Source organism: Dreissena polymorpha, chromosome 10, assembly GCF_020536995.1.
Source record: "Dreissena polymorpha isolate Duluth1 chromosome 10, UMN_Dpol_1.0, whole genome shotgun sequence".
Classification (NCBI taxonomy): domain Eukaryota; kingdom Metazoa; phylum Mollusca; class Bivalvia; order Myida; family Dreissenidae; genus Dreissena; species Dreissena polymorpha.
In genome coordinates this window covers 3,311,934-3,332,641 of record NC_068364.1, presented here as the reverse complement: position 1 = coordinate 3,332,641, position 20,708 = coordinate 3,311,934, and the positions used below count along the sequence as shown (strand labels likewise).

Here is a 20,708-nt window from a genome sequence, read left to right as displayed (position 1 = left end):
TGCATGTATATTGAAATCTCTTAACAAGTAATAAGGAGTGATACATGTGACAATCTAGCATTTTATGATAAATATATATATATATAATTTATTTTTCGCAAATATTGTTTATCCATTGTGATTGCTTGGTTTTATGATGGTGTTACGTGCACTGCAAGAATGTACAATCTTCACACTAAATTACCGAGTTTACATTTGCCGGTACCCGCGTTAAATACATCAATTATGTAGCAGTAATATTGCACAATATTTTTAATTTAAAGTCATAAAGCACTGTATTATTATGATAAAATTGGCTAACATATAAATACACATGTTCCCGTTAATCCGTTTCGGACAAATATCTTCTTTTTTTAATATGTTAAATTATTTATTAAAGCGAATGTTACGTATTTTGGCTTTAATATTTGGCTTGCTCAATATGACTGCTCAATATGCCAAGAGATGACATGGAGGTATCATAAAGTCTGCCACATGTGGTCTATGCAGGGACCCAATTTAAGTATAGGTCCCTATGTTTATGACACCGGCATGTTTTCTGTGTAATTGTCTGGGCAGTCTCCGATCATAACGAGATAATATGCTTGTGACGAACAACAGTGCAATTAAACACCAGGTTAAAAATGCTGAAACAAGTGTAAAAATTGGTGTGCACAATTAAAAACAATTTCATTTATGAATTTATTTGTTGTGTAACAAGGTAAGTTTGTACAGATATATTAAGGTTAAAATCAGTCACTATATGTTGCGAACAAAAAGCGATCTATTTGTTGTTTGTTTTCATCCATATTTGTGTTCTTACATTAAATTAAATTTACTCTAAAAAAATTTCCATTTCTGAAATTTTGTATCTAAAATGGACGTGAAGATGCTTTTAGTAGAGATTTTTGTGGTAACCACATACCGAGCTCGTAGATAGTGTTCCACTCCAGAGCTCGTGTTTAGTAAAAACAAATAATAACAACAATATAATCGTTCCAAAAATGAATTTACACGCATGCTTATGTTTTATTCAGACATATATAGTAAAAATATATTTGATACAGTTCATGATTATCGATAAAAACGATGATTATGTCAATCTTCTCTATATGCGCTTATATGAATTCCACATCTTTTTGCCAACCAGTGGGCGGAGTCTAAACTTTGCAGGTGCGTGTGACGTCACGCGTTAACTCGTCTATATGTTTCAATAACTATGTGTTGTTATTCATAAGAACTGCAAGACCCAAGTGGTGTACATGTGACAACTGAAGACCAGGTGCTGGTGCATAAAATTTTGTAATGCATAACCACTTGTATATTGTGTTATGTAGAAATACATGTATGTTTGTGTAATAGCAAAAAGTTTGTTGCTGTTTTTAATAATGTTTTTACCTTATAAAATTTTACATGTTTGTCTGAGAAAAAACAACAACAAAACATGTACTCAGAATGAACGTACAATGCCGTCTATTTTATCTATTATTGACATTTAATCCCAGGGATGCCGGCCAGACAGAAAGTTATGTCTTGATGCCCCTAATGGGTTTGGTAAACGACTAGTTGCGAGGGTACCCATGACATCGACAGAAGATATGTTATTTTGTTATGTCTATAAAAAGTATTTGTATTTAACTTTGTGAAAAGAGCGAATGTTCTGAGAAGACCATGATTAAAATATACTCTTTCTGATTTACATTCATTATTGTTTGTATATCTTTGCTTTGATATTGGATTGAAAATATCTAGTACAGATTTTCTTCTAAATTCCAGACTTTGCAGAGACAAATATCTTGAAATGTTCTGAAATTATCATAATTGGCTATGCTGTCATTAATAAGAGCTTTTCACAAAAGTTACAAATAATATCCACCTACGCTAAATGTCATTGAATGAAGGAAGTTTATAAACAAAAAAGTGAAATGTTGGGCGTGGCCAGTTATGACCACAGGGGCATGGTTTGAAAAACCACAGGACCTTTATCCAATGTAACTTCAACAAGGGACAAAATTGTCACAAAACCAGGTTTTCATTGTGAAAAAAAGTCTGATAAAGGGAGACAACTCAAACTGAACTTTTGAAATGAACAAACAAAATTAACCCCCTTTGTAAGTTTGTTTTAAAATAAATCTATTTTTAGTCGTGGCGACCTTGACATTGGAGATATTGACGTGATTCTTTCGTGCGACACACTGTCCCATGATGGTGAACAAATGTGCCAAATGATTTTAAAATCTCATAATGAATGACATAGTTATAGCCCAGACAAGCTCATTTATGGCTATTTTTTACCTTTGAACTCAAAATGTGACCTTGACCTTGGAGATATTGACGCAATTTTTTCGCGCTACACACCGTCTAATGATGGTTAACAAATGTGCCAAATGATTTTAAAATCTCACAATGAACGACAAAGTTATGGCCCGGACAAGCTTGTTCCGCCCGCCAGCCCGCCCGCATTCGCCAATCTAATAACCAGTTTTTTCCTTCGGAAAACCTGGTTAATAAGTACACTGTGGTTTGAGAGAAAAAGATTTTGAAATATCAATCTATATAAATTATGTGGCCCAGTGGACTGGCAAGTTTTAAACCAAGGGGAATGATTTGAAAAATGAGGGCCAAAATGAGACACGACAATGCAGAACATGGTGGAGATATATTATTAAAACTAATTTCTTGAATATGTGGAACTGAACTTGATGAATTTATTCAGACTATTTTGTATCAAGGTGGATGCCTGAAGAAGTTCAGGATTTTTGCTAGAACCTTTTTGAGAAGATCCCCAAGTACATAAGAAATGGTATATCTTCCAGGAGGGCCAAAATGGACTGTAGGGTTAGGGATACTGTAATTATTTCTGTAGCAGTCACAAAAAGACATAATTTTTATTGATTGTGGACAAGTAAAATGGAGAATTAAAAAAGAAAAGAAAATCTTCTTCTGGAAACCCCATGTTTGTGAAGATGAAATATTGGATATTTTTATTATAGTAAGGTAAGCATTAAGTGTCATACAGGAATTATATGTATTGCTTTTTGAAAGTCTATTGGAAACAGAAATATCAGTGAAACTAATGAATGCTCCCTCACAATGTGATTTGCAAATGTACAATTAGACTGCAAGCATGGGAAAGAGAAAATGTAGCAAAATGTTATGGAATAACAATTATTGAAGATTTGGTAAAAAAAATCTACATTATCTCAAGAAATACCAAGTTTGCAAATATTATACCATCAGAAACATTCTACAGTGACCAGGATTAGCTATGCTGTTTTTGTATTTATAATACTACTACTTGTGTTTCTATTGGTTATTCTGATTTTTTGCCAATTGTAAATGTCTTACAAAAATTAATTAACCTTTTCACTCATATCATGTATAAGCGATTTACCAGTATATTATGCACACAAACCTTTGACAGTGGCTTACACTTTACCCATGTTCAAACCTAGGTATGTGGGAGAATGGCCAAAGATCATTTCCACTCCAATCCCCAGCACAAGTTATGTGGGCGGTCTGGGGATTAATCTCACTACCCCCAGATATAAGAGTCCAGCACAATGGTGGCCAAGCTTACAAGCTAGGGCTTCAATGTGTTGCATGGTTTGTGGGCAATATATTGTGCAACACAATTTAACGAGCTAGCGATGAGTTCACGGCGACCTCTACATGAATGTTGGTCAAGGACGATGTCTCTAGTTGATGAACACTGCTGAATTGAAGTATGGTCACAATGCACATTTTTCATGTTATCACCAAAACTTGCTGAAAGCTTTTGAAGAACCTCAGAAAGACAAAAAATTGGAAATGTCCGCCACAAGCAATTTTTGACCATTTGTTATTGTCTTCTCCTTAACTAGTCTGTTTAATATTCTCGTCTTAAATGCAGAGTTCATAGAAACAAGAACTTTAAAAAGAAATCTGCTTTACACACCACAAGCAATTAAAGTTGTGTCCACATAATAACTTATTATGAGGGAAGATGATAAATGCACAATGAAGTTTGTGACTTTCTAGGTTTACCGTCATTTTTGTTGACTTCTTTCCCAGGACAAGATAAAGGTTTGCATGGCACAAATGTCTCTGGAACACCGTTGTACTTTTCTTTACTTAACGTCTTGTTTCTGTGCTTTTTGTAACCTTTTCACTGCTCAGAAGGTACATTTTGTAAATGTTGGTGATGAACAACAGACATTATAGCACTTCTTAATTTGTCCTCAAATGAACACTTTTATCCTGCTTTTTTTTACCATACAGACTTCACAAAAGGTACATGTTGGTGATGAACAACTAACTTTATAGCTCCTCTTTATGTTTCCTCTCATGTTCATGTTCATCTTCTTGTCTTTTAGACTTTGGAAAATTTCCTCCCGTGTTCACTTTTAGTAACTTGTTGACTTCCCAGAAGGAACATGATGCACAACAAACAATTGGCAATCATCAACAACAGGCTTTTGTCTCATTACAATTTGAGTATTGACCGCCTTGCATTGCATGCTAAGTTGATAGGGTCTGGATTGTCAATACGGGCTTAGTGAGTTTAAATCCCTGACCGGCAACATAAATTGTGTGAAAAACTGAAAATTATTTTTTTAACCTTAAGCTTTTCTCCCCCATATTTCTGATTGAAAAGGGTAGCTGTCAGTTATTGGCAAAAGTTTATTTATTTATTACTGGAAATCAACATTATAGATTAAACTGACCTAAGAAAAGTATAACTATTGTAAATGAATGTTCAGTGATATGGCTGAAATATCCTTAATCAAAACAGCATTTAGTCCCAAAGTGACATGAATAATGCTGTAAGTAAAAGACCTGACAGAGACCTGCAGATTTGGTGTCTGAAAAACCATTCAACAGACTGCAGCATTGGTTTCAATAAAAAAAACAGTCAGCCGACCAATGGCCAGTCTTTTCATCAGTTTAACATTTGTTAACAGTAAAAGTCTTATTTTCTTGTCCCTATGCTTCCAAGTAACCCGTAAATTGGCAAGGTGCATCATGAGAGAGCATTCCTCAGCTTCACTGTTAACATTTTGTAAAGTATTCTTAATTTGTGTTGCTTTTGACACAGCAATAATGTTTGCCATTTGAGTTACAATAGCTATTGTTAAATTGTTTCTATTTTAGTGTCTATTTTATTAAGTCTTGTTTACAAAATTCTAATATCACTTGGACGTTAATACACTGCACATAAAGTGTCTAAACTTGAATTAAGAAAGTCAATATATTGCATAAGTATATTTTGCACCTGTTTATTCAAAATATTGTCAAAGACCAGTTGTGTCAATATTAAAACATAAGCATCCAGATTTACATTATTTAAAATATTTATTTATGCATACTTTTATGTAATTGTATTTACTGTTATTCTGAAACTGTCCGAGCTCATGGTTCAACATTCTTTGCCTCTGAGTGACAATATTTTGTTGTGGTTACAAAATCATATGACACCCGTAGGGCAGGCAAACAGTTAAGAAATATAAAGAGGACTGAGTTGTTCCTTTTTCAGTTTTGCTAGATTTTGAGAATAGCTTTTCTTAGAGGATTTAGATTTATTGCTGAGCTCATGACATCAAAATTATTTGTATAGAAAAGTGTTTTAACTGACTTTGAAGTTGTATTTCTTGAGGACTTTGCACACAATTCAATAACATTGTATTATTTATCAAATAGACAGAATTTAATTGGAATCAACTTCATAAACGGCTTTGTTGTGAAATATATTATTGTGTGGTTAATCGGAGTAACACCTCACAGTGCACTACATCCAGAAGATATGAAACAAGAGCTGTCAGAGGACAGCAAGCGCGACTATTCGAGTGCTTGACAGTGTTACGTAAGCCATCATGGGGAAATTGTTCATATTCAATAATTTAAAAGACGATCTTTCAAAATTAAAAAAAAGGCAATTTTTTTTTTGGGGGGGGGGGGGGGAGGTAGGTTGAGAGGGGGGTATAATATGGGGTGTGGTCATTTATTAGATGGTCTTTCAAAAATAAAAAAAGGAAAAATAATTTTGTGTGTGTGTGGGGGGGGGGGGGGATTTATCAATAATATGCATATTCTAAGTGGAAAAGGGGCCATAATTATAACAAAATGCTTGATAGAGTTGACTGCTCTTGTGATTACCTTGGGGTCATGTTGGTAAAGAAGTATGCAAAATATGCAAGCAATATGTCAAGGGACATTGAAACAAGGGCTGTTTGTAAAACATGCATGCCCCCCATATGGGCTCTCCGTTGTAGTGACAGCCATTGTGTGAATATGTTTTTCGTCACTTTGACCTTGAACTTTGACCTAGTGACCTGAAAATCAATAGGGGTCATCTGCCAGTCATGATCAATGTACCTATGAAGTTTCATGATCCTAGCCATAAGCGTTCTTGAGTTATCATCCGGAAACCATTTTACAATTTCGAGTCACTGTGACCTTGACCTTTTTCTAGTGACCTGAAAATCAATAGGGGTCATCTGTGAGTACTGATCAATCTACCTATCAAGTTTCATGATCCTAGGAATGAGCATTCTTCAGTTATCATCCGGAAACCATTTTACTATTTCGGGTCACCGTGAACTTGACCTTTGACCTAGTGACCTCAAAATCAATAGGGGTCATCTGCGAGTCATGATCAATGCACCTATGAAGTTTCATGATCGTAGCCATTAGTGTTCTTGAGTTATCATCCGAAAACCATTTTACTTTTTCAGGTAACCATGACCTTGACCTTTGATATAGTGACCTGAAAATCAATAGAGTCAACTGCGAGTCATGATCAATCTACCTATCAAGTTTCATGATCCTAGGCATAAGCATTCTTGAGTTATCATCCGGAAACCATTTTACTATTTCGGGTCAGTGTGACCTTGACCTTTGACCTAGTGACCTGAAAATCAATAGGGGTCATCTGCGAGTCATGATCAATCTACCTATCAAGTTTCATGTTCCTAGGCCTAAGCGTTCTTGAGTTATCATCCGGAAACCATTTTACTATTTCGGGTCACTGTGACCTTGACCTTTGACCTAGTGACCTCAAAATCAATAGGGGTCATCGGCGAGTCATGATCAATGTACCTATGAAGTTACATGATCCTAGGCCCAAGTGTTCTTGAGTTATCATCCGGAAACTGCCTGGTGGACGGACTGACAGACCAACCGACAGACCGACCGACATGTGCAAAGCAATATACCCCCTCTTCTTCGAAGGGGGGGGGGGGGGGGGGGGGGGGGGGGATAAATATTTGGGGTAGTACGCAAACTTTAACATTTGCACGCTAACGTAAACGCAGGGGTGAGTAGGATAGCTCCACTATAAATATTTCATCTATAATAGTCAAGCTTAAAACAACAGCCTGCACATTGTCTGCAAAGTGCTGGCAAAACCAAGATAGCTACATGCACTGTGGCTACAAAGAAGGATGGAGTGAGGGTCCCAAAGTCAGTCATCTAGAAGATATGAAAAAACAACAGCCCGCTCATTCAAAGTGCAGGCAAATCCAAGAGTGCTACATGCACTGTGGCTACTTAGAAGGATGGAGTGAGGGTCCCAATGTCAGTCTCCCATAATAGAAAAATTGGTTGAATAGATGAGAGTGAAAAGAATCAAAACTTTTCTGGGGCTAGGGAGGCGACCTTAATTTGTATGAACGAATGACAGCTATAGAGCACTAGTGACAACTGCAGGACAGGTGCTGGTCTGTGGAGGCAGCTCCCACATTGCCCATACAGGTTGATCACAACGCCTGCAACAAGATAACTATCTTGACTAAACTCATGAATGGATTCAGTTTATTTAACTTTAAAAAGTCATGAAAAACACAAAAGAAAACTTAGTCTGATTTCGTAATAAAAATTGCAGCACATGCAGAAAAGGAGATTGCTACTCGAGCAACAATGATAATTAAGTGTTTATAAAGAGTATGTCTGGTACAAAATGCTATTAAGGCACATAGGGAGGAATGTCTGATATTGTATACAGGAGAAAAAGGTGGACAGCCGTAAGATTGATATGCTGCTTGCAGAGCAGAGATCACAAAAACCAGCGGTCCGGGGAGCCGTTTCATTAATGGTTGCAGCGCAGTTGCAAATGCATTTGCAACTTTTTTCATCGATTTGCAACTCCTGGCTAAATCCCTTTCAACAATGCGGTTGCAACTTTCATTAGGTTAAACGCCACTTATTTAGAAAATCGTGACGTCATTTACACGCGCGACTGTCAGACGAACTGTAAACAAAAATGGCGTAGAGAAGTTGTAACTGGACTCACAAAGAGACAGACGTCCTTGATAGTTATGTCCAGAATCGGGAAATTCTTTTTGGAAAATTCTCCGAAAAAGTCACAAATGAAGAAAAGGAGTAGACGTTTTCTGCTGTTTTAGAATCATACGAATTGTTTTATGCAAGTTTGTTCAGTTGACAGCTGTCAATGGGCCACTGCGGAGATTCTGTGTTTGAAATGTTTAATTTCTGTCATTTGTTTAAGTGATGCGCGCAGTTTGGGTTGCTTTGAGTACAGTATATGCATAGTGTGTTTGTTTAGAAGAATAAATGGTACTGTAAATTAATGAAAAGCAAAATCTCGATGTAGATCTATCTTTGTGAAAGAATTTTTCGTATTTGCATCCGCGATAATGGATATAATTGGTTTGCACGAACCCTCATCAATTTTCGTTTGTGTTCATGTAAGATTAATGCGCTCGGAGGAAACCAGAGGTCCATGGACGAAATGAAGAACAAATGAAAAGATTTGAAGGTAAATGCTATTATTAATATTGAAGATAAATGAAACAATACATTCTTATAAAAGTTAACTGGTTACCAATAGACTGAAACCAGTGATATTCCCTCAGATAAATAGTGTTAGAAAGTTTACATGATCATTATGCCACAATTCTCCAAAGTCATATGTAAAGTACCCTGTTTCATTTTACTTTTGGCGTTTTTTTTTGTTTTTTTTCAATAGGACTTTTTTCATGGAATTGTTTGTTTCATGGGCATATATAATAACAATACTTTTCCAAAGTGCCTGACTGTAGGGAAGCCAAGACGACACAGAAACCGTGTCTCCACCTGTGCCAGATGAATGTACTGAACAGTCCATGTTTGTTGGCTTTAATGGTTTTTTACATGAAATGCAGGATAATATGACTGAACGGTCAATCTAATACAATTTGTTTTTAAATAATGATTATCACATCAAATACAGATTGAAATGTATTTCAGATTTTACAAAAAGCAATATGAAATATATTTGCCGGAATATATCATCTCTTTATACATATGATTGTATGATTTTCTGTAAATAATTGTTTAAGTATGTCGCATCAATATGAAGTCATTTCCCCAAAATTCCCATTTCCACCTGACTTCTTTTCTCAAAATGGCTAGGAAAACACCTGCCATCGATATGTTCTCAACTGTTTAGGTCAAATACTGATACAATTTTTTTGAAGTAAAATTCATTTTAAATTATTAAATACTTACCCGCTATCTCATAGCTACTACCTTCGTAGGTGAGTTATATCATCCGGAAATTTTCAGGAACAAAGCCTGGAGCCACCACCTATATACCCAACTGACTAGGCCATAACATAGTGTAATGTAACCTAGACAAAAATAGATACCCTTCAGTCTTCTTCCGGATGCGGGAATAACAACATGCCGTTTTGATGGCTCTGATAATTGGGTTTATTTCCATTTATTTCCCGTATTTTGGTCCAGTTTTTGTTTAGACAAGTTTTAGTATTTGTCTAGCAATTTATTATCCGGATTATTTCATAGGTATCGTATTCAACTTTTGCTTAATTTATGCCTTACGGGGCAGATATTGATGCAAAGGCTTATTTTTTCATAGAGGATATTGTATCCAGACCAATGAAAATGAAGAAGAGAACCAATGCTGAAGGTCATTGATTTTGTATTATTTACATATACATGTTAACCAAAAGGAAGAAAAAAGAGATTGTGCGTGTGACTGCCATGAAAATTTCATAGTGAATAATGAGAAAATGCTGGCAATTATTAAAGATGTACATGCAAGTGGATGTAAGAAGCCAAACATGACAATGAAAGTTACACATGCTGGTCCGTGCGTCTACATCTGTGTAAAATGAAGTTACTGTGAATTTAAATCTCAAACATTGCCAATGTCGGACACAATCCAGACCGCAAGACTGAAGAGGCACCCCAGCAGAATTTTTTAACAATTTAGTAGCAATGCCAGTGCTAAAATCTAAAATTGGAATGGATGATGTAGCTACTGTATTAACTTGGCTTAAGGCACCATGCAAACAAACATTTCAAAAAAAGTTTAATGACTTCGGACAAGAACAAACAGAACTGAGTGACAAACATTTGGAACTAAATCAGGAATATGTTGCAAATGTCATGAAAAAAGCTGGCTTCGAATCTGCAATCGACATCCAATTTGACGTCGCCTACACATGTCGACCCCAGGGGGGATGCAAAAAGTCTACACAAAGCTTTGGGGCCCTGGTAGAACAAAATACAGTGACCGAGTATTACTGCCCAGGTCATTGGATTAAGTGAAAGATGACCCTTTGGATGTAAAGTCAATACCACCGACTCTGGTACACAATCAGCAAAGGCTATACGGGATTGCTATGAGCTTAAAAAGCATAAAAATCACTTAAAGAAGCAGACTGCCACCCACTACAAGTGCTTTGTTCACAAGCTGAGAGCTCTCGAAAGACATGTGCGTGCCGCAAAGTCAGACATTAAATCCATTCCAAACAAGTTCAACAAAGATGAATATATGCGTAAGCTGGCCAGCTGCCTCCGCTGCCAAGTGCGCATTGAACTGGAAAGACTGCGAAAACAGAGCTGCAGTGATGAGGTATTTCTTCGATCAGCCAAATTTGCTATAAAAAAGTCATGCATTGCTTCTCCGGAAATCACAAGATGTGCAAGGAAAGCTCACGAGTGTGCACCTATTGAGTGACCAGTTCTTGCAAAATAAAAATTGTATTGCCTGAGCTGTTTTTTTTTGAGTAATTGTATGAAATGTCATGACATTTAAAATAAATTTGTATGATATTTGGAACTTTGTTACTCTGTGTTCGCCACAAACAATAAGCGATAACGTGACACACGAAAGTGTGCTTGCAAAAGGCAGGCTTGGGCATTTGAAACTGAGGCATCCGAATCAGAAGTAAATTTAGTTTTGACCGATGAGTCTGGTTAAAAAAAAACTTGAAAGTTGTGGTGGTTACAAACTCTTGTTTTGTAGAGCAAACTGCAGAACCATGTCCAAGATTGATGTCAAATGGGATGTGAAGAAATTAAAAACTGAGATCAATTGGTGGACAGAGTAGAATATATATAAAACCAGTCCAAGCCCCTCTTGAGTTACAGTGTGAAAATGCGGCAGAAAGTTTGTATTTAAACCTGGACCCTCAGCAAAACTTTAAGGATGCAGACTTCATATCGAGACCTGGACCCTAAGCAAAACTCAAGGATGCAGACTTCATATAGTTACAGAGAAACACATGTATTTTTTGTTTACGCTTAATATTTAACCTAATAAAATACTTCACATTTGTTGACAAACAAATTTGTTTTGCTTGATGACTTTGTATTTAATTTGAAAACAATGTGTAATTTAATCACGCAGACAATATTTCACTGAAATCAACTAATTATTAACTAATTTGGTTGTGAATTATATAACACCTTCGTCTTATTATGATACATTTTATATATACTCAATACTAAACTCATTACTCAATCTGAGCTTGTAAGAAACAAGAGCTGTCAGAGGACAGCGCGCTCAACTATTTGAGTGCTTGACAGTATAACGTAAGCCATCATGGGGAAATTGTTCATATTCAATAATTTATTAGACGATCTTTCAAAAATAAAAAAAGGAAAAATGTTTGTGTTTTTTTTTTGGGGGGGGGGGGGGTTGAGAGGGGGTATAATGTGGGTGGGGTAATTTATAAGATGATGTTAAAAAAATAATAAATTGGGGGGGGGAGGTTGGGGGGGTGAGAGGGGGGTATAATGTGGGATGGGGACATTTATTAGATGCTGTTAAAAAAAATTGGGGGGGGGTTGGGGGGGTAGAGGGGGTATAATGTGGGGTGTGGTAATTTATTAGATGATGTTTAAAAAAACAAGAGATGTGTTTGTCAGAAATACAATGCCCCTTATTGCGCCGCTTTGAAGCCATAAATTTGACCTTTGACCTTGAAGAATGACCTTGACCTTTCACCACTCAAAATTTGAAGTTCCATGAGATACACATGCATGCCAAATATCAAGTTGCTATCTTCAATATTGCAAAAGTTATGAAGAAGGTTAAAGTTTTGGTTAAAGTTTTTGAATTTGTATTTTTGACCTTTGACCTTGAAGGATGACCTTGACCTTTCACCACTCGCAATGTGCAGCTCCATGAGATACACATGCATGCCAAATATCAAGTTGCTATCTTGAATATTGCAAAAGTTATGACCAACGTTAAAGTTTTGGTTAAAGTTTGGGACACACACATACAATGACAGACAGGCCAAAAACAATTATACCCCCGATCTTTTGATCCGGTGGCATACATTTTTTTTTTGAGGGGGGAGGTTGGAGGGGTGAGGGATTCTAGGTAGGGGCGTGGGGTATTGTTTGGGTGAAATCCATTGTGGTATTCAGGTAAGTGTTGTTTTGTCAAAGTAATAATAAAATGTAATCATAAATAAAGAAGTTATGGCAATTTAAGCAAAATGTTAAATTATCTAAGTGTAAAAGGGGCCATAATTATGTCAAAATGCTTGATACAGTGGTCTGCTTTTGTGTATAGGTTGGGGTCATGTTGGTAAACAAGTATGCAACGTATAAAAGCAATATGTCAAAAGATATATAGGAAATATTTGGGGTAGTATGCAAAGTTGAATATAGAGATTTATTAATAATATGCATATTCTAAGTATAAAAGGGGCAATAATTCTGTTAAAATGCTTGATACAGTTGTATGCTCTTGTTTATAGATTGGGGTCATGATGGTAAACAAGTATGCAAAATATGAAAGCAATATGTCAAGGCACATTGAAAATATTTGGGGTAGTACGCAAACTTTAACATTTGCACACTAACGGCACGGAACGGAAACGCCGACGTGAGTAGGATAGCTCCACTATATATATTTCATATTTTAAAGTCGAGCTAAAAAGGCATTGCGGACAAAAAGAGATTAACAACTCTAGCAACAAGATCAGACTTAGTTGTATTCCCACTGTTCAAGTTTACTAAATAATTTTCATTCAATAATACTACAGGTGAACAGTGAGGGGAGGAGCAATCTGGCTACTCTGCTGCCAGTGGTAGATGAATTCTTAAGCACAAGCCCTGTTCATGTAGGCCAGATGCTGTTCTTAAGAGGTGTTTTGGACACGAGCAAACAGAACAAGGCAGGCAGTAGCAAGATGCCTCCTGTAGTCAGTAATACTGGCACATCATGTGACCAACTGCAGGACAGGTGCTTGTCTGTGGACAAGGGTCCCACACTTTCATACAGGTGGATAGCAAATTAGAGAGGAAAGAAAAAAACACAGACTTCGCTCATGTTATTTGACAAAATTTTAACTCCTAATTGCCAAAGACATTTCAAACTATAAATGATTCTAGTGATTGAAGACAATCATCATTAGATAATACTTGCAATTAACTAAGAATGCATGGTCCTGAGTTCCAATGTTGATAAATGCATTTTTTTCCCTCAACCTTTTTCTTAATATTTTATTTATTTATTACTATTCCAAATATTAAAGTTATATAATTAAATACATTTACTTACACACTTTAAAAAATATGACCCTTTTTGCAGATTTATCAAAGTAGAAGAGTTTTGGAACTAAATACATTCCAAGACATTTTTCAAAAATGAAAAAAAATATGTGAACAAGTTCATCTAAGAGATAAACGCTTTTAAACTTGATATTGTTGTTTATTCCTTAAAACAGCAATATATTTGAAATTATTCATTAAGTAAAAACATGCATGTCTACCTCTTCTAGGTGGGGGTGGCGCCTGACGTTCCTTCTTTTTCCCGAAACCAAACTCGCCCCGAAGCCAGGCCAATTTGTTCTGTTTCTTTATTTTACGCATGAGCGGCCCAGATGTTGAGATGTTGACCTTGATCTTGAATCCGCAAAGTTCAAGGTCCTTTGCTTCATCCAATGCTGAAATAGTGTTATGAGTTATGTAATAGTTGCATTTCGACACCAGTGAAAACAAGAAACCGTCGGAGACGGGTGATGCTCCCCTAAGTTTTTTGTGTCACAATATTGCACTATATATTCAGATAAAAGGAAACGTCTTGAGGGGCAATAACTTTGGACAAAATAATACGAAGGATGGTTTAGCAACTTAAAAATTTCAAAGGGCCATAACTCTCTAAATAAATCATCTTACCAGAACCCACAAATAACATGCGCATCTCCTCAAGGTAGTTAAGATTCCCATAAAGCTTCATTGAATTCCACTCAGTAGTTGGGGAGAAAAAGCCCAGAATTGCACTATATGTACAGTTTATACAAAATTTCAAACGGCCATAACTCTGTGAAAAATCATCCGACCATAACCGGCTGATAATATGCACATCTCTTGTTGGTAGTGAAGCTTCTCATAGTTCATTGAATTTCCGTAATAAGTTGCTGAGAAATAGCTCAAACAAGAATTGCACTATATGTACAATGGAAAATTTCAAAGGGCCATAACTCTGTGAAAAATCATCCGACCATAACCGGCTGATAATATGCACATCTCCTCTTGGTAGTGAAGCTTCCCATAAAGTTTCATTGAATTCCAGTCATTAATTGCTGAGAAATAGCCCGGACAAGAATGCACTATATGTACAGTAATTGAAAATTTCAAAGGGCCATAACTCTGTGACAAATCATCCGACCAGAACCAGCTGATAATATGCGTATCTCCTCTTGGTAGTGAAGCTTCCCATAAAGTTTCATTGAATTCCGGTCATTAGTTGCTGAGAAATAGCCCGGACAAGAATTGCACTATATGTACAGTTAATGAAAAATTTCAGAGGGCCATAACTCTGTGAAAAATCATCCGACCAGAATCGGCTGATAATATGCACATCTCCTCTTGGTAGTGAAGCTTCCCATTAAAGTTTTCATTGAATTCCGGTCATTAGTTGCTGAGAAATAGCCCGGACAAAAATTGTGCACGGACGGACGGACACACGCACGGACAGACAAAGTGGCGACTATATGCTCTCCCCCAAAAAATTTCATAAAAACTATAAAAAGAGATGAAAAACTTTATTATTTGAATTGTGAACACTTGAGGGGTGTGTTATTTTAAGCATTTATTTACTTCTATAAACACAATCAAACGGAAGTGTTTTTACAACAAAGCTGCACATTCACCTATCTACCCATTTCTAATTTGGGTATTGTTTCCTTTTAAATGGAAAATAATTATTCAGATTCACATTTGATTAAAAGGAATAGCATCATCAATTCTGCTCAGTAGATCATGTGGCCTCATGTTGCAACACGTTTCCTTAGATAATCTCTCATTTGTTATCAATGGGCAATAACTCATTTAAAAGGCTGGTATAACATTACAATGTGTGCTTGTCCATCCTTAAAGGATGTTGGACAAAGAATTATGGCAAATCAAATCTGAAGTTTTGGATATCTTGTGAGGAAAATGTGGTACTGAAATGACTTATGGATTAATTTTGAAACAAAAGAAACACAAATGCAGCAAATATTAAAAATTAGAATTCCAACAGACAGAAAGAAAGACTACCATACGCTTAAGGTTTAAACTATTGGACCAAAGTAGCCCGAATTATTCCTTTCAATACTTTAAAGTGTTTTTTTCCACCATTTTGGGAATGAAAGTTGGTTACAATTGGATTTTTTTTTTGGATTAAATATTACTTTAACATTGAGAATATAGGTGATTCCCATGTCAGATTTGCTTTGGTTCAATTCATTTCTTCAATGGAGAATTAAATTAAGTCTTTTGGGAAAACATATACTTTAGGTTGATCAATGTTTTTTACCCTTATTTGACAAAACAAAATCTACTTGTACATAGAGCTTTTTCTCCAAAGGTCTCCACACATTTTAGGGATTATTGGGGTTGTGGGCTGCCACAAATATTTGGCTCTAATTGGACAAAAAAATACAAACACAGCTTGTACCACAAATTGGAGAAGAAAAAAATCTTGGGGGCCCACACACAAATTTCAGCAAACATTTGATTTGTGGGCTCCCACACATTTCTATTCCTGTCAACAAATTCCCAAAATTCTGAATGTCTACCTTTGAGTGCCGATTCACGCTCGTCATAATGAATGAAGGCGTAGTCTCTAACTTTCTGCACGTGGAAAAGCTTTCCATACCGCTCGAATGTGGACCGCAGTAGGTCCTCAGTTACCTCCCTTGATAGATTACTGACGTGAATGGCCTTCACCTGAAAACATTATATATATTTATAGCCTCTCTCTGTGAAAGGGGGTTTAATGCATGTGCGTAAAGTGTCGTCCCAGATTAGCCTGTGAAGTCCGGACAGGCTGATCTGAGACGAAACTTCCCACCTAAACTGGATTATTGCTAAGAAGAGACCTTTAATTTAAACAGAAAATATAACAAAATTGAAAAGCGTTGTGTCTATTTAGCCTGTGTGCACATTTTAGTGTAATTTAACCTTTCTAAAGACATCAAGCATCCCAAGAAAATTTATAATTTGTTTATGTTGCTTTTCAGCCTTTTTCTTCTTACTTTTCTATTTAGCCAGGAAAATTAAAATACTTTGATGAATAGCATTCCAGTTAGTGTCCAACACAGAAATTTCTATGTTTTGCACGAAAACCACAAGCCTTAGTGAGGAAAACCAAATTCAACTTACCTTTATTTGACACCAAGTACATGAATTATTTTTTTTCCATTCGAGCCATGGTCCACAAATAGCACATAAACATTATTTACAAGTCTGGTTAGATCCTCTTAATGACAGTACCTTATGTAAAATCTTTTAATGACAGGACCTTATATAACTCATCGTTTCTTTCACATGGTTTCCATACAGTGGATAGCATGTGATACTTCTGGAGAACAGCAGTTAAGAACACAATATTGGTGTGAAGTGTAAAATTTACACAGTAAAACAATGCCAGCAATGTGTTCACTTACTTGCTCATTCACAGGTACTGGTACTATAATATATACTCCATGACAAATTTATAGTTATCATTATTTTCTTAAATAAAATTAAGGATCTTCAGTATCAAATCCATGATTTACCATAAATAAAACCCAATACAAGAAGAAATCCAAGATTTAAAACAAACAGACCTGTTTTCTATAGCATTTTCAGTTGTAAGCTGTTCCACACAGCTAACTCTAAATCTTACTCTCTAGTTTGTCAAGTGCACCCATTCATACACAAATATTTGGCTTTATGTAGTCAGGATATACGATTACTTTATAACCATAGAATCATTATCGGTTTTCTCAACCTTTAGTCAACAACAATCTAGAACAATTACAACAGAACAAATACCATAGATGGTGGATTATAAGATATTGATGTTAAAGGGGCACACACAAATCTGGGCTGCACAAAATAATGTCCTGATTTTTTTTCCTTATTTGGCAATACTTATGTAAAGGATCAGGGTTATTAACACATGTTTAAGCATGTTCAACGTAAATCTCCATACAGATATTAAATCAATAATTATGTCTTTTGTTGTAGTAGTGGTTATGGTTTCCTTTCAGAGATAAGACTGCCATGCCTGGTTATTATACCTGCTAACCCTTGTAATTTTTTAACCCAAAATTGCAGTGATTTTTAAAGTGGGACACCTGCTTACAAAGGCCAGGTAAAAATAGCTGGAGGCAAGTGACTTCCAAAATAGGTAAAATAGCTGGGGGCAAGTGACTTTCAAAATAGGAAGCTCATTGGGCAAGTCAATTATTGTCACTGGTGTCTTTCTTCCTCATACAATTAAATTAAAAAAAAATGTCATTTAGTAATTGTTAAAGGCTGCTGACATTCATCTTTGATTGTTGGGTATTTGTAACAACCCACAAACCTTGAATTACCGTAGGTTTCCTCGTATAGCGTGCAGTGTTTTACCTCCAAAATTCAAATTAAAAAGCTGGTGCACGCTATACATTGATACAATGCTATCCTGGCTGCTAAATTGGTAAAAATATGTTTGTAATCGTAAATAATCAAAATGGCCGCCATTTATTTTCCAGAAAACTACCACCCTATAATCATACAGACTGAGGGGCCATTGTCGAAACAACAAGAAGTCGCTACTGGTAGATATGAACGCGGTAGAAGAAGTTTTGGTCAAAAATAAATTTGTTTGAATAAACTTGCGGACATTTCTTTGTTTGTGTTTTCACACTTCTTAATTGATGAATTCCAATGGGGACTGTTGTCGACATTCCGTAGTGCAGGCAAAGGTAGGTGCGAACGAGGTCTTTTTTGCTGGTAACAGTAGGTGTGAAAGGGGGTCATTTTGCACTGCGTAATTAATTGGCAGATGTTATTGAGTAATATGTGCCATGACTTGTTAACACGCTAATTGACAAATGAGACACTAATTGACACTTGAGAACGTGAAAATATGCAATCGCATTTTGTGTGTGTATAAATATTGAACGTTCAACAGTGGCGTTTCAAACATTCGTTAAAATTGTCAAAATATAGAGCTACATCTGCATACCTCAACAACTGTATACCTGTCTCCCATGCGACATTCAAATTTAATGCCCATGCTTTCCCCGAGGAAAAATCACACGATGCACACTAATTCTTATTTTCTCACGTTTTTCATGAAATGCACGTGGACTGTTAATCGTTTGCTAGAAAATTACAAAGTTGTCAGAAAAGTATAGTGCTATGCAACCCATGCTCCTATTCATAATGACGCTTCCTATTTTTAATGGTTAATAAAGCTTTTCAATGCCCCGGATTATTGGATTGTGCAATCGTAAAATGGCGGCCATTTTCGGTCAGATTTGGTGGTTTTGTCTTTTAATTTTTCTCTCTCCATTTTTGCATTTAAAAAACAGCCTGCGCGCTATACACGGGAGCGCGCTATACGAGGACACCTACGGTAAATTTTGTTGTTTCTTTAAGTTTGTTTTCAGAATAACTTATCAAAGTAAAATCCAGAAGGAAACCCCTGCAACCATGCATATAAATAACAAGAGCACCGCCTTGCGGGTGCAGACCGCTCATCTATATTCTTTTTAAAGGTGAAGGGACTTTCAATTTCAATCACAAAGGAGGGAGGGGTGGAATGAAGAGGGGTGTATAGTGTGGGGGTGTGGACATTTATAACATTATCTTCCAAAAATGCGGAAAAAAAATGCAAAAATGGGGGGGGGGGGGGGGTATAGTGTGAGGGTGTGGTCATTTGCGAGATGATCTTAAAAAAAAAAAAAAAAAAAATTAGGGGGGGTGGGTGGGGGGGAGGGGATTCTTGGGTGCGATGGTTGGACGGTATTTCAAAAATAAAATAATAAAAATAAATATTTGTGTTTTTTAACTGTTTAAAAAAAAAATTGGGGGGGGGGGGGTGGGGTAGGGGTATAGTGTGAGGGTGTGGTGGTCATTTGTGAGATGATCTTAAAAAAAAAACAAAAAAAAAACAAGATGTGTTTGTGAAACACAATGTCCCCCTATATGATGTTTGACATTGTAGGATGACCTTGACCTTGTGAAGGATGACCTTGACCTTGACCTTTCACCACTCAAAATGTGCAGCTCCATGAGATACACATGCATGCCAAATATCAAGTTGCTATCTTCAATATTGCAAAGGTATTCATATAATAAGCGATTTGGGCCACATATATTTGACCTCTGACCTTGAAGGATGACCTTGACCTTTCACCACTCAAAATGAGCAGCTCCATGAGATGCACATGCATGCCAAATATCAAGTTGCTATCTTCAATATTGCAAAAGTATTCATAAAATGAGCGATTTTGGTCACATATAATTGACCTCTGACCTTGAAGGATCACCTTGACCTTGACCTTTCACCACTCAAAATGTGCAGCTCCATGAGATACACATGCATGCCAAATATCAAGTTGCTATCTTCAATATTGCAAAAGTATTCATAAAATGAGCGATTTTGGCCACATATTTGACCTCTGACCTTGAAGGATGACCTTGACCTTGACCTTTCACCACTCAAAATGTGCAGCTTCATGAGATACACATGCATGCCAAATATGAAGTTGCTATCTTCAATATAGCAAAAGTTATTGCAAAATGTTAAAGTTGGCGCAAACAGACCAACAGACAGACCAACAGACAGACAGGGCAAAAACAATATGTCCCCCACTACTATAGTGGGGGACATAAAAATAGGGGGGGGGAGGAGGGCACGGGGGATGGTTTGGGTGGAGTCTATTGTTGTATGTCAGGTAAGAGTAGTTTTGTCAAAGTATCAATCAAATCTAATCATAAATAAAGAAGTTATGGCAATTTTAGCAAAATTTAATAATTTGACCTTGAGAGTCAAGGTCATTCAAAGGTCAAGGTAAAATTCAACTTGCCAGGTACAGTAACCTCATGATAGCATGAGCTTATTTGAAGTTTGAAAGCAATAGCCTTAATACTTTAAAATAAAAGTAAAGTGGATCGAAACACAAAATTTAACCATATATTCAAAGTTACTAAGTAAAGAAAGGGCCATAATTCCGTAAAAA

The 20,708-nt window shown here is 36.3% G+C and overlaps 1 protein-coding gene across 2 annotated transcripts in view; it reads right to left on the bottom strand.

Moving 5' to 3' along the window:
* Nucleotides 1-20,708, bottom strand: part of LOC127848828 (heterogeneous nuclear ribonucleoprotein R-like) — a 57,058-nt gene that overhangs the window by 9,278 nt on the left and 27,072 nt on the right. For both annotated transcript variants that reach the window (XM_052381477.1, XM_052381478.1), the window contains exons 11-12: nucleotides 16,287-16,437; nucleotides 13,995-14,168 (exon numbers count right to left, since the gene is read on the bottom strand). In XM_052381477.1, coding sequence (XP_052237437.1) covers nucleotides 13,995-14,168; nucleotides 16,287-16,437 — 325 coding nt within the window. The remainder of the gene's footprint in view (nucleotides 1-13,994; nucleotides 14,169-16,286; nucleotides 16,438-20,708) is intronic.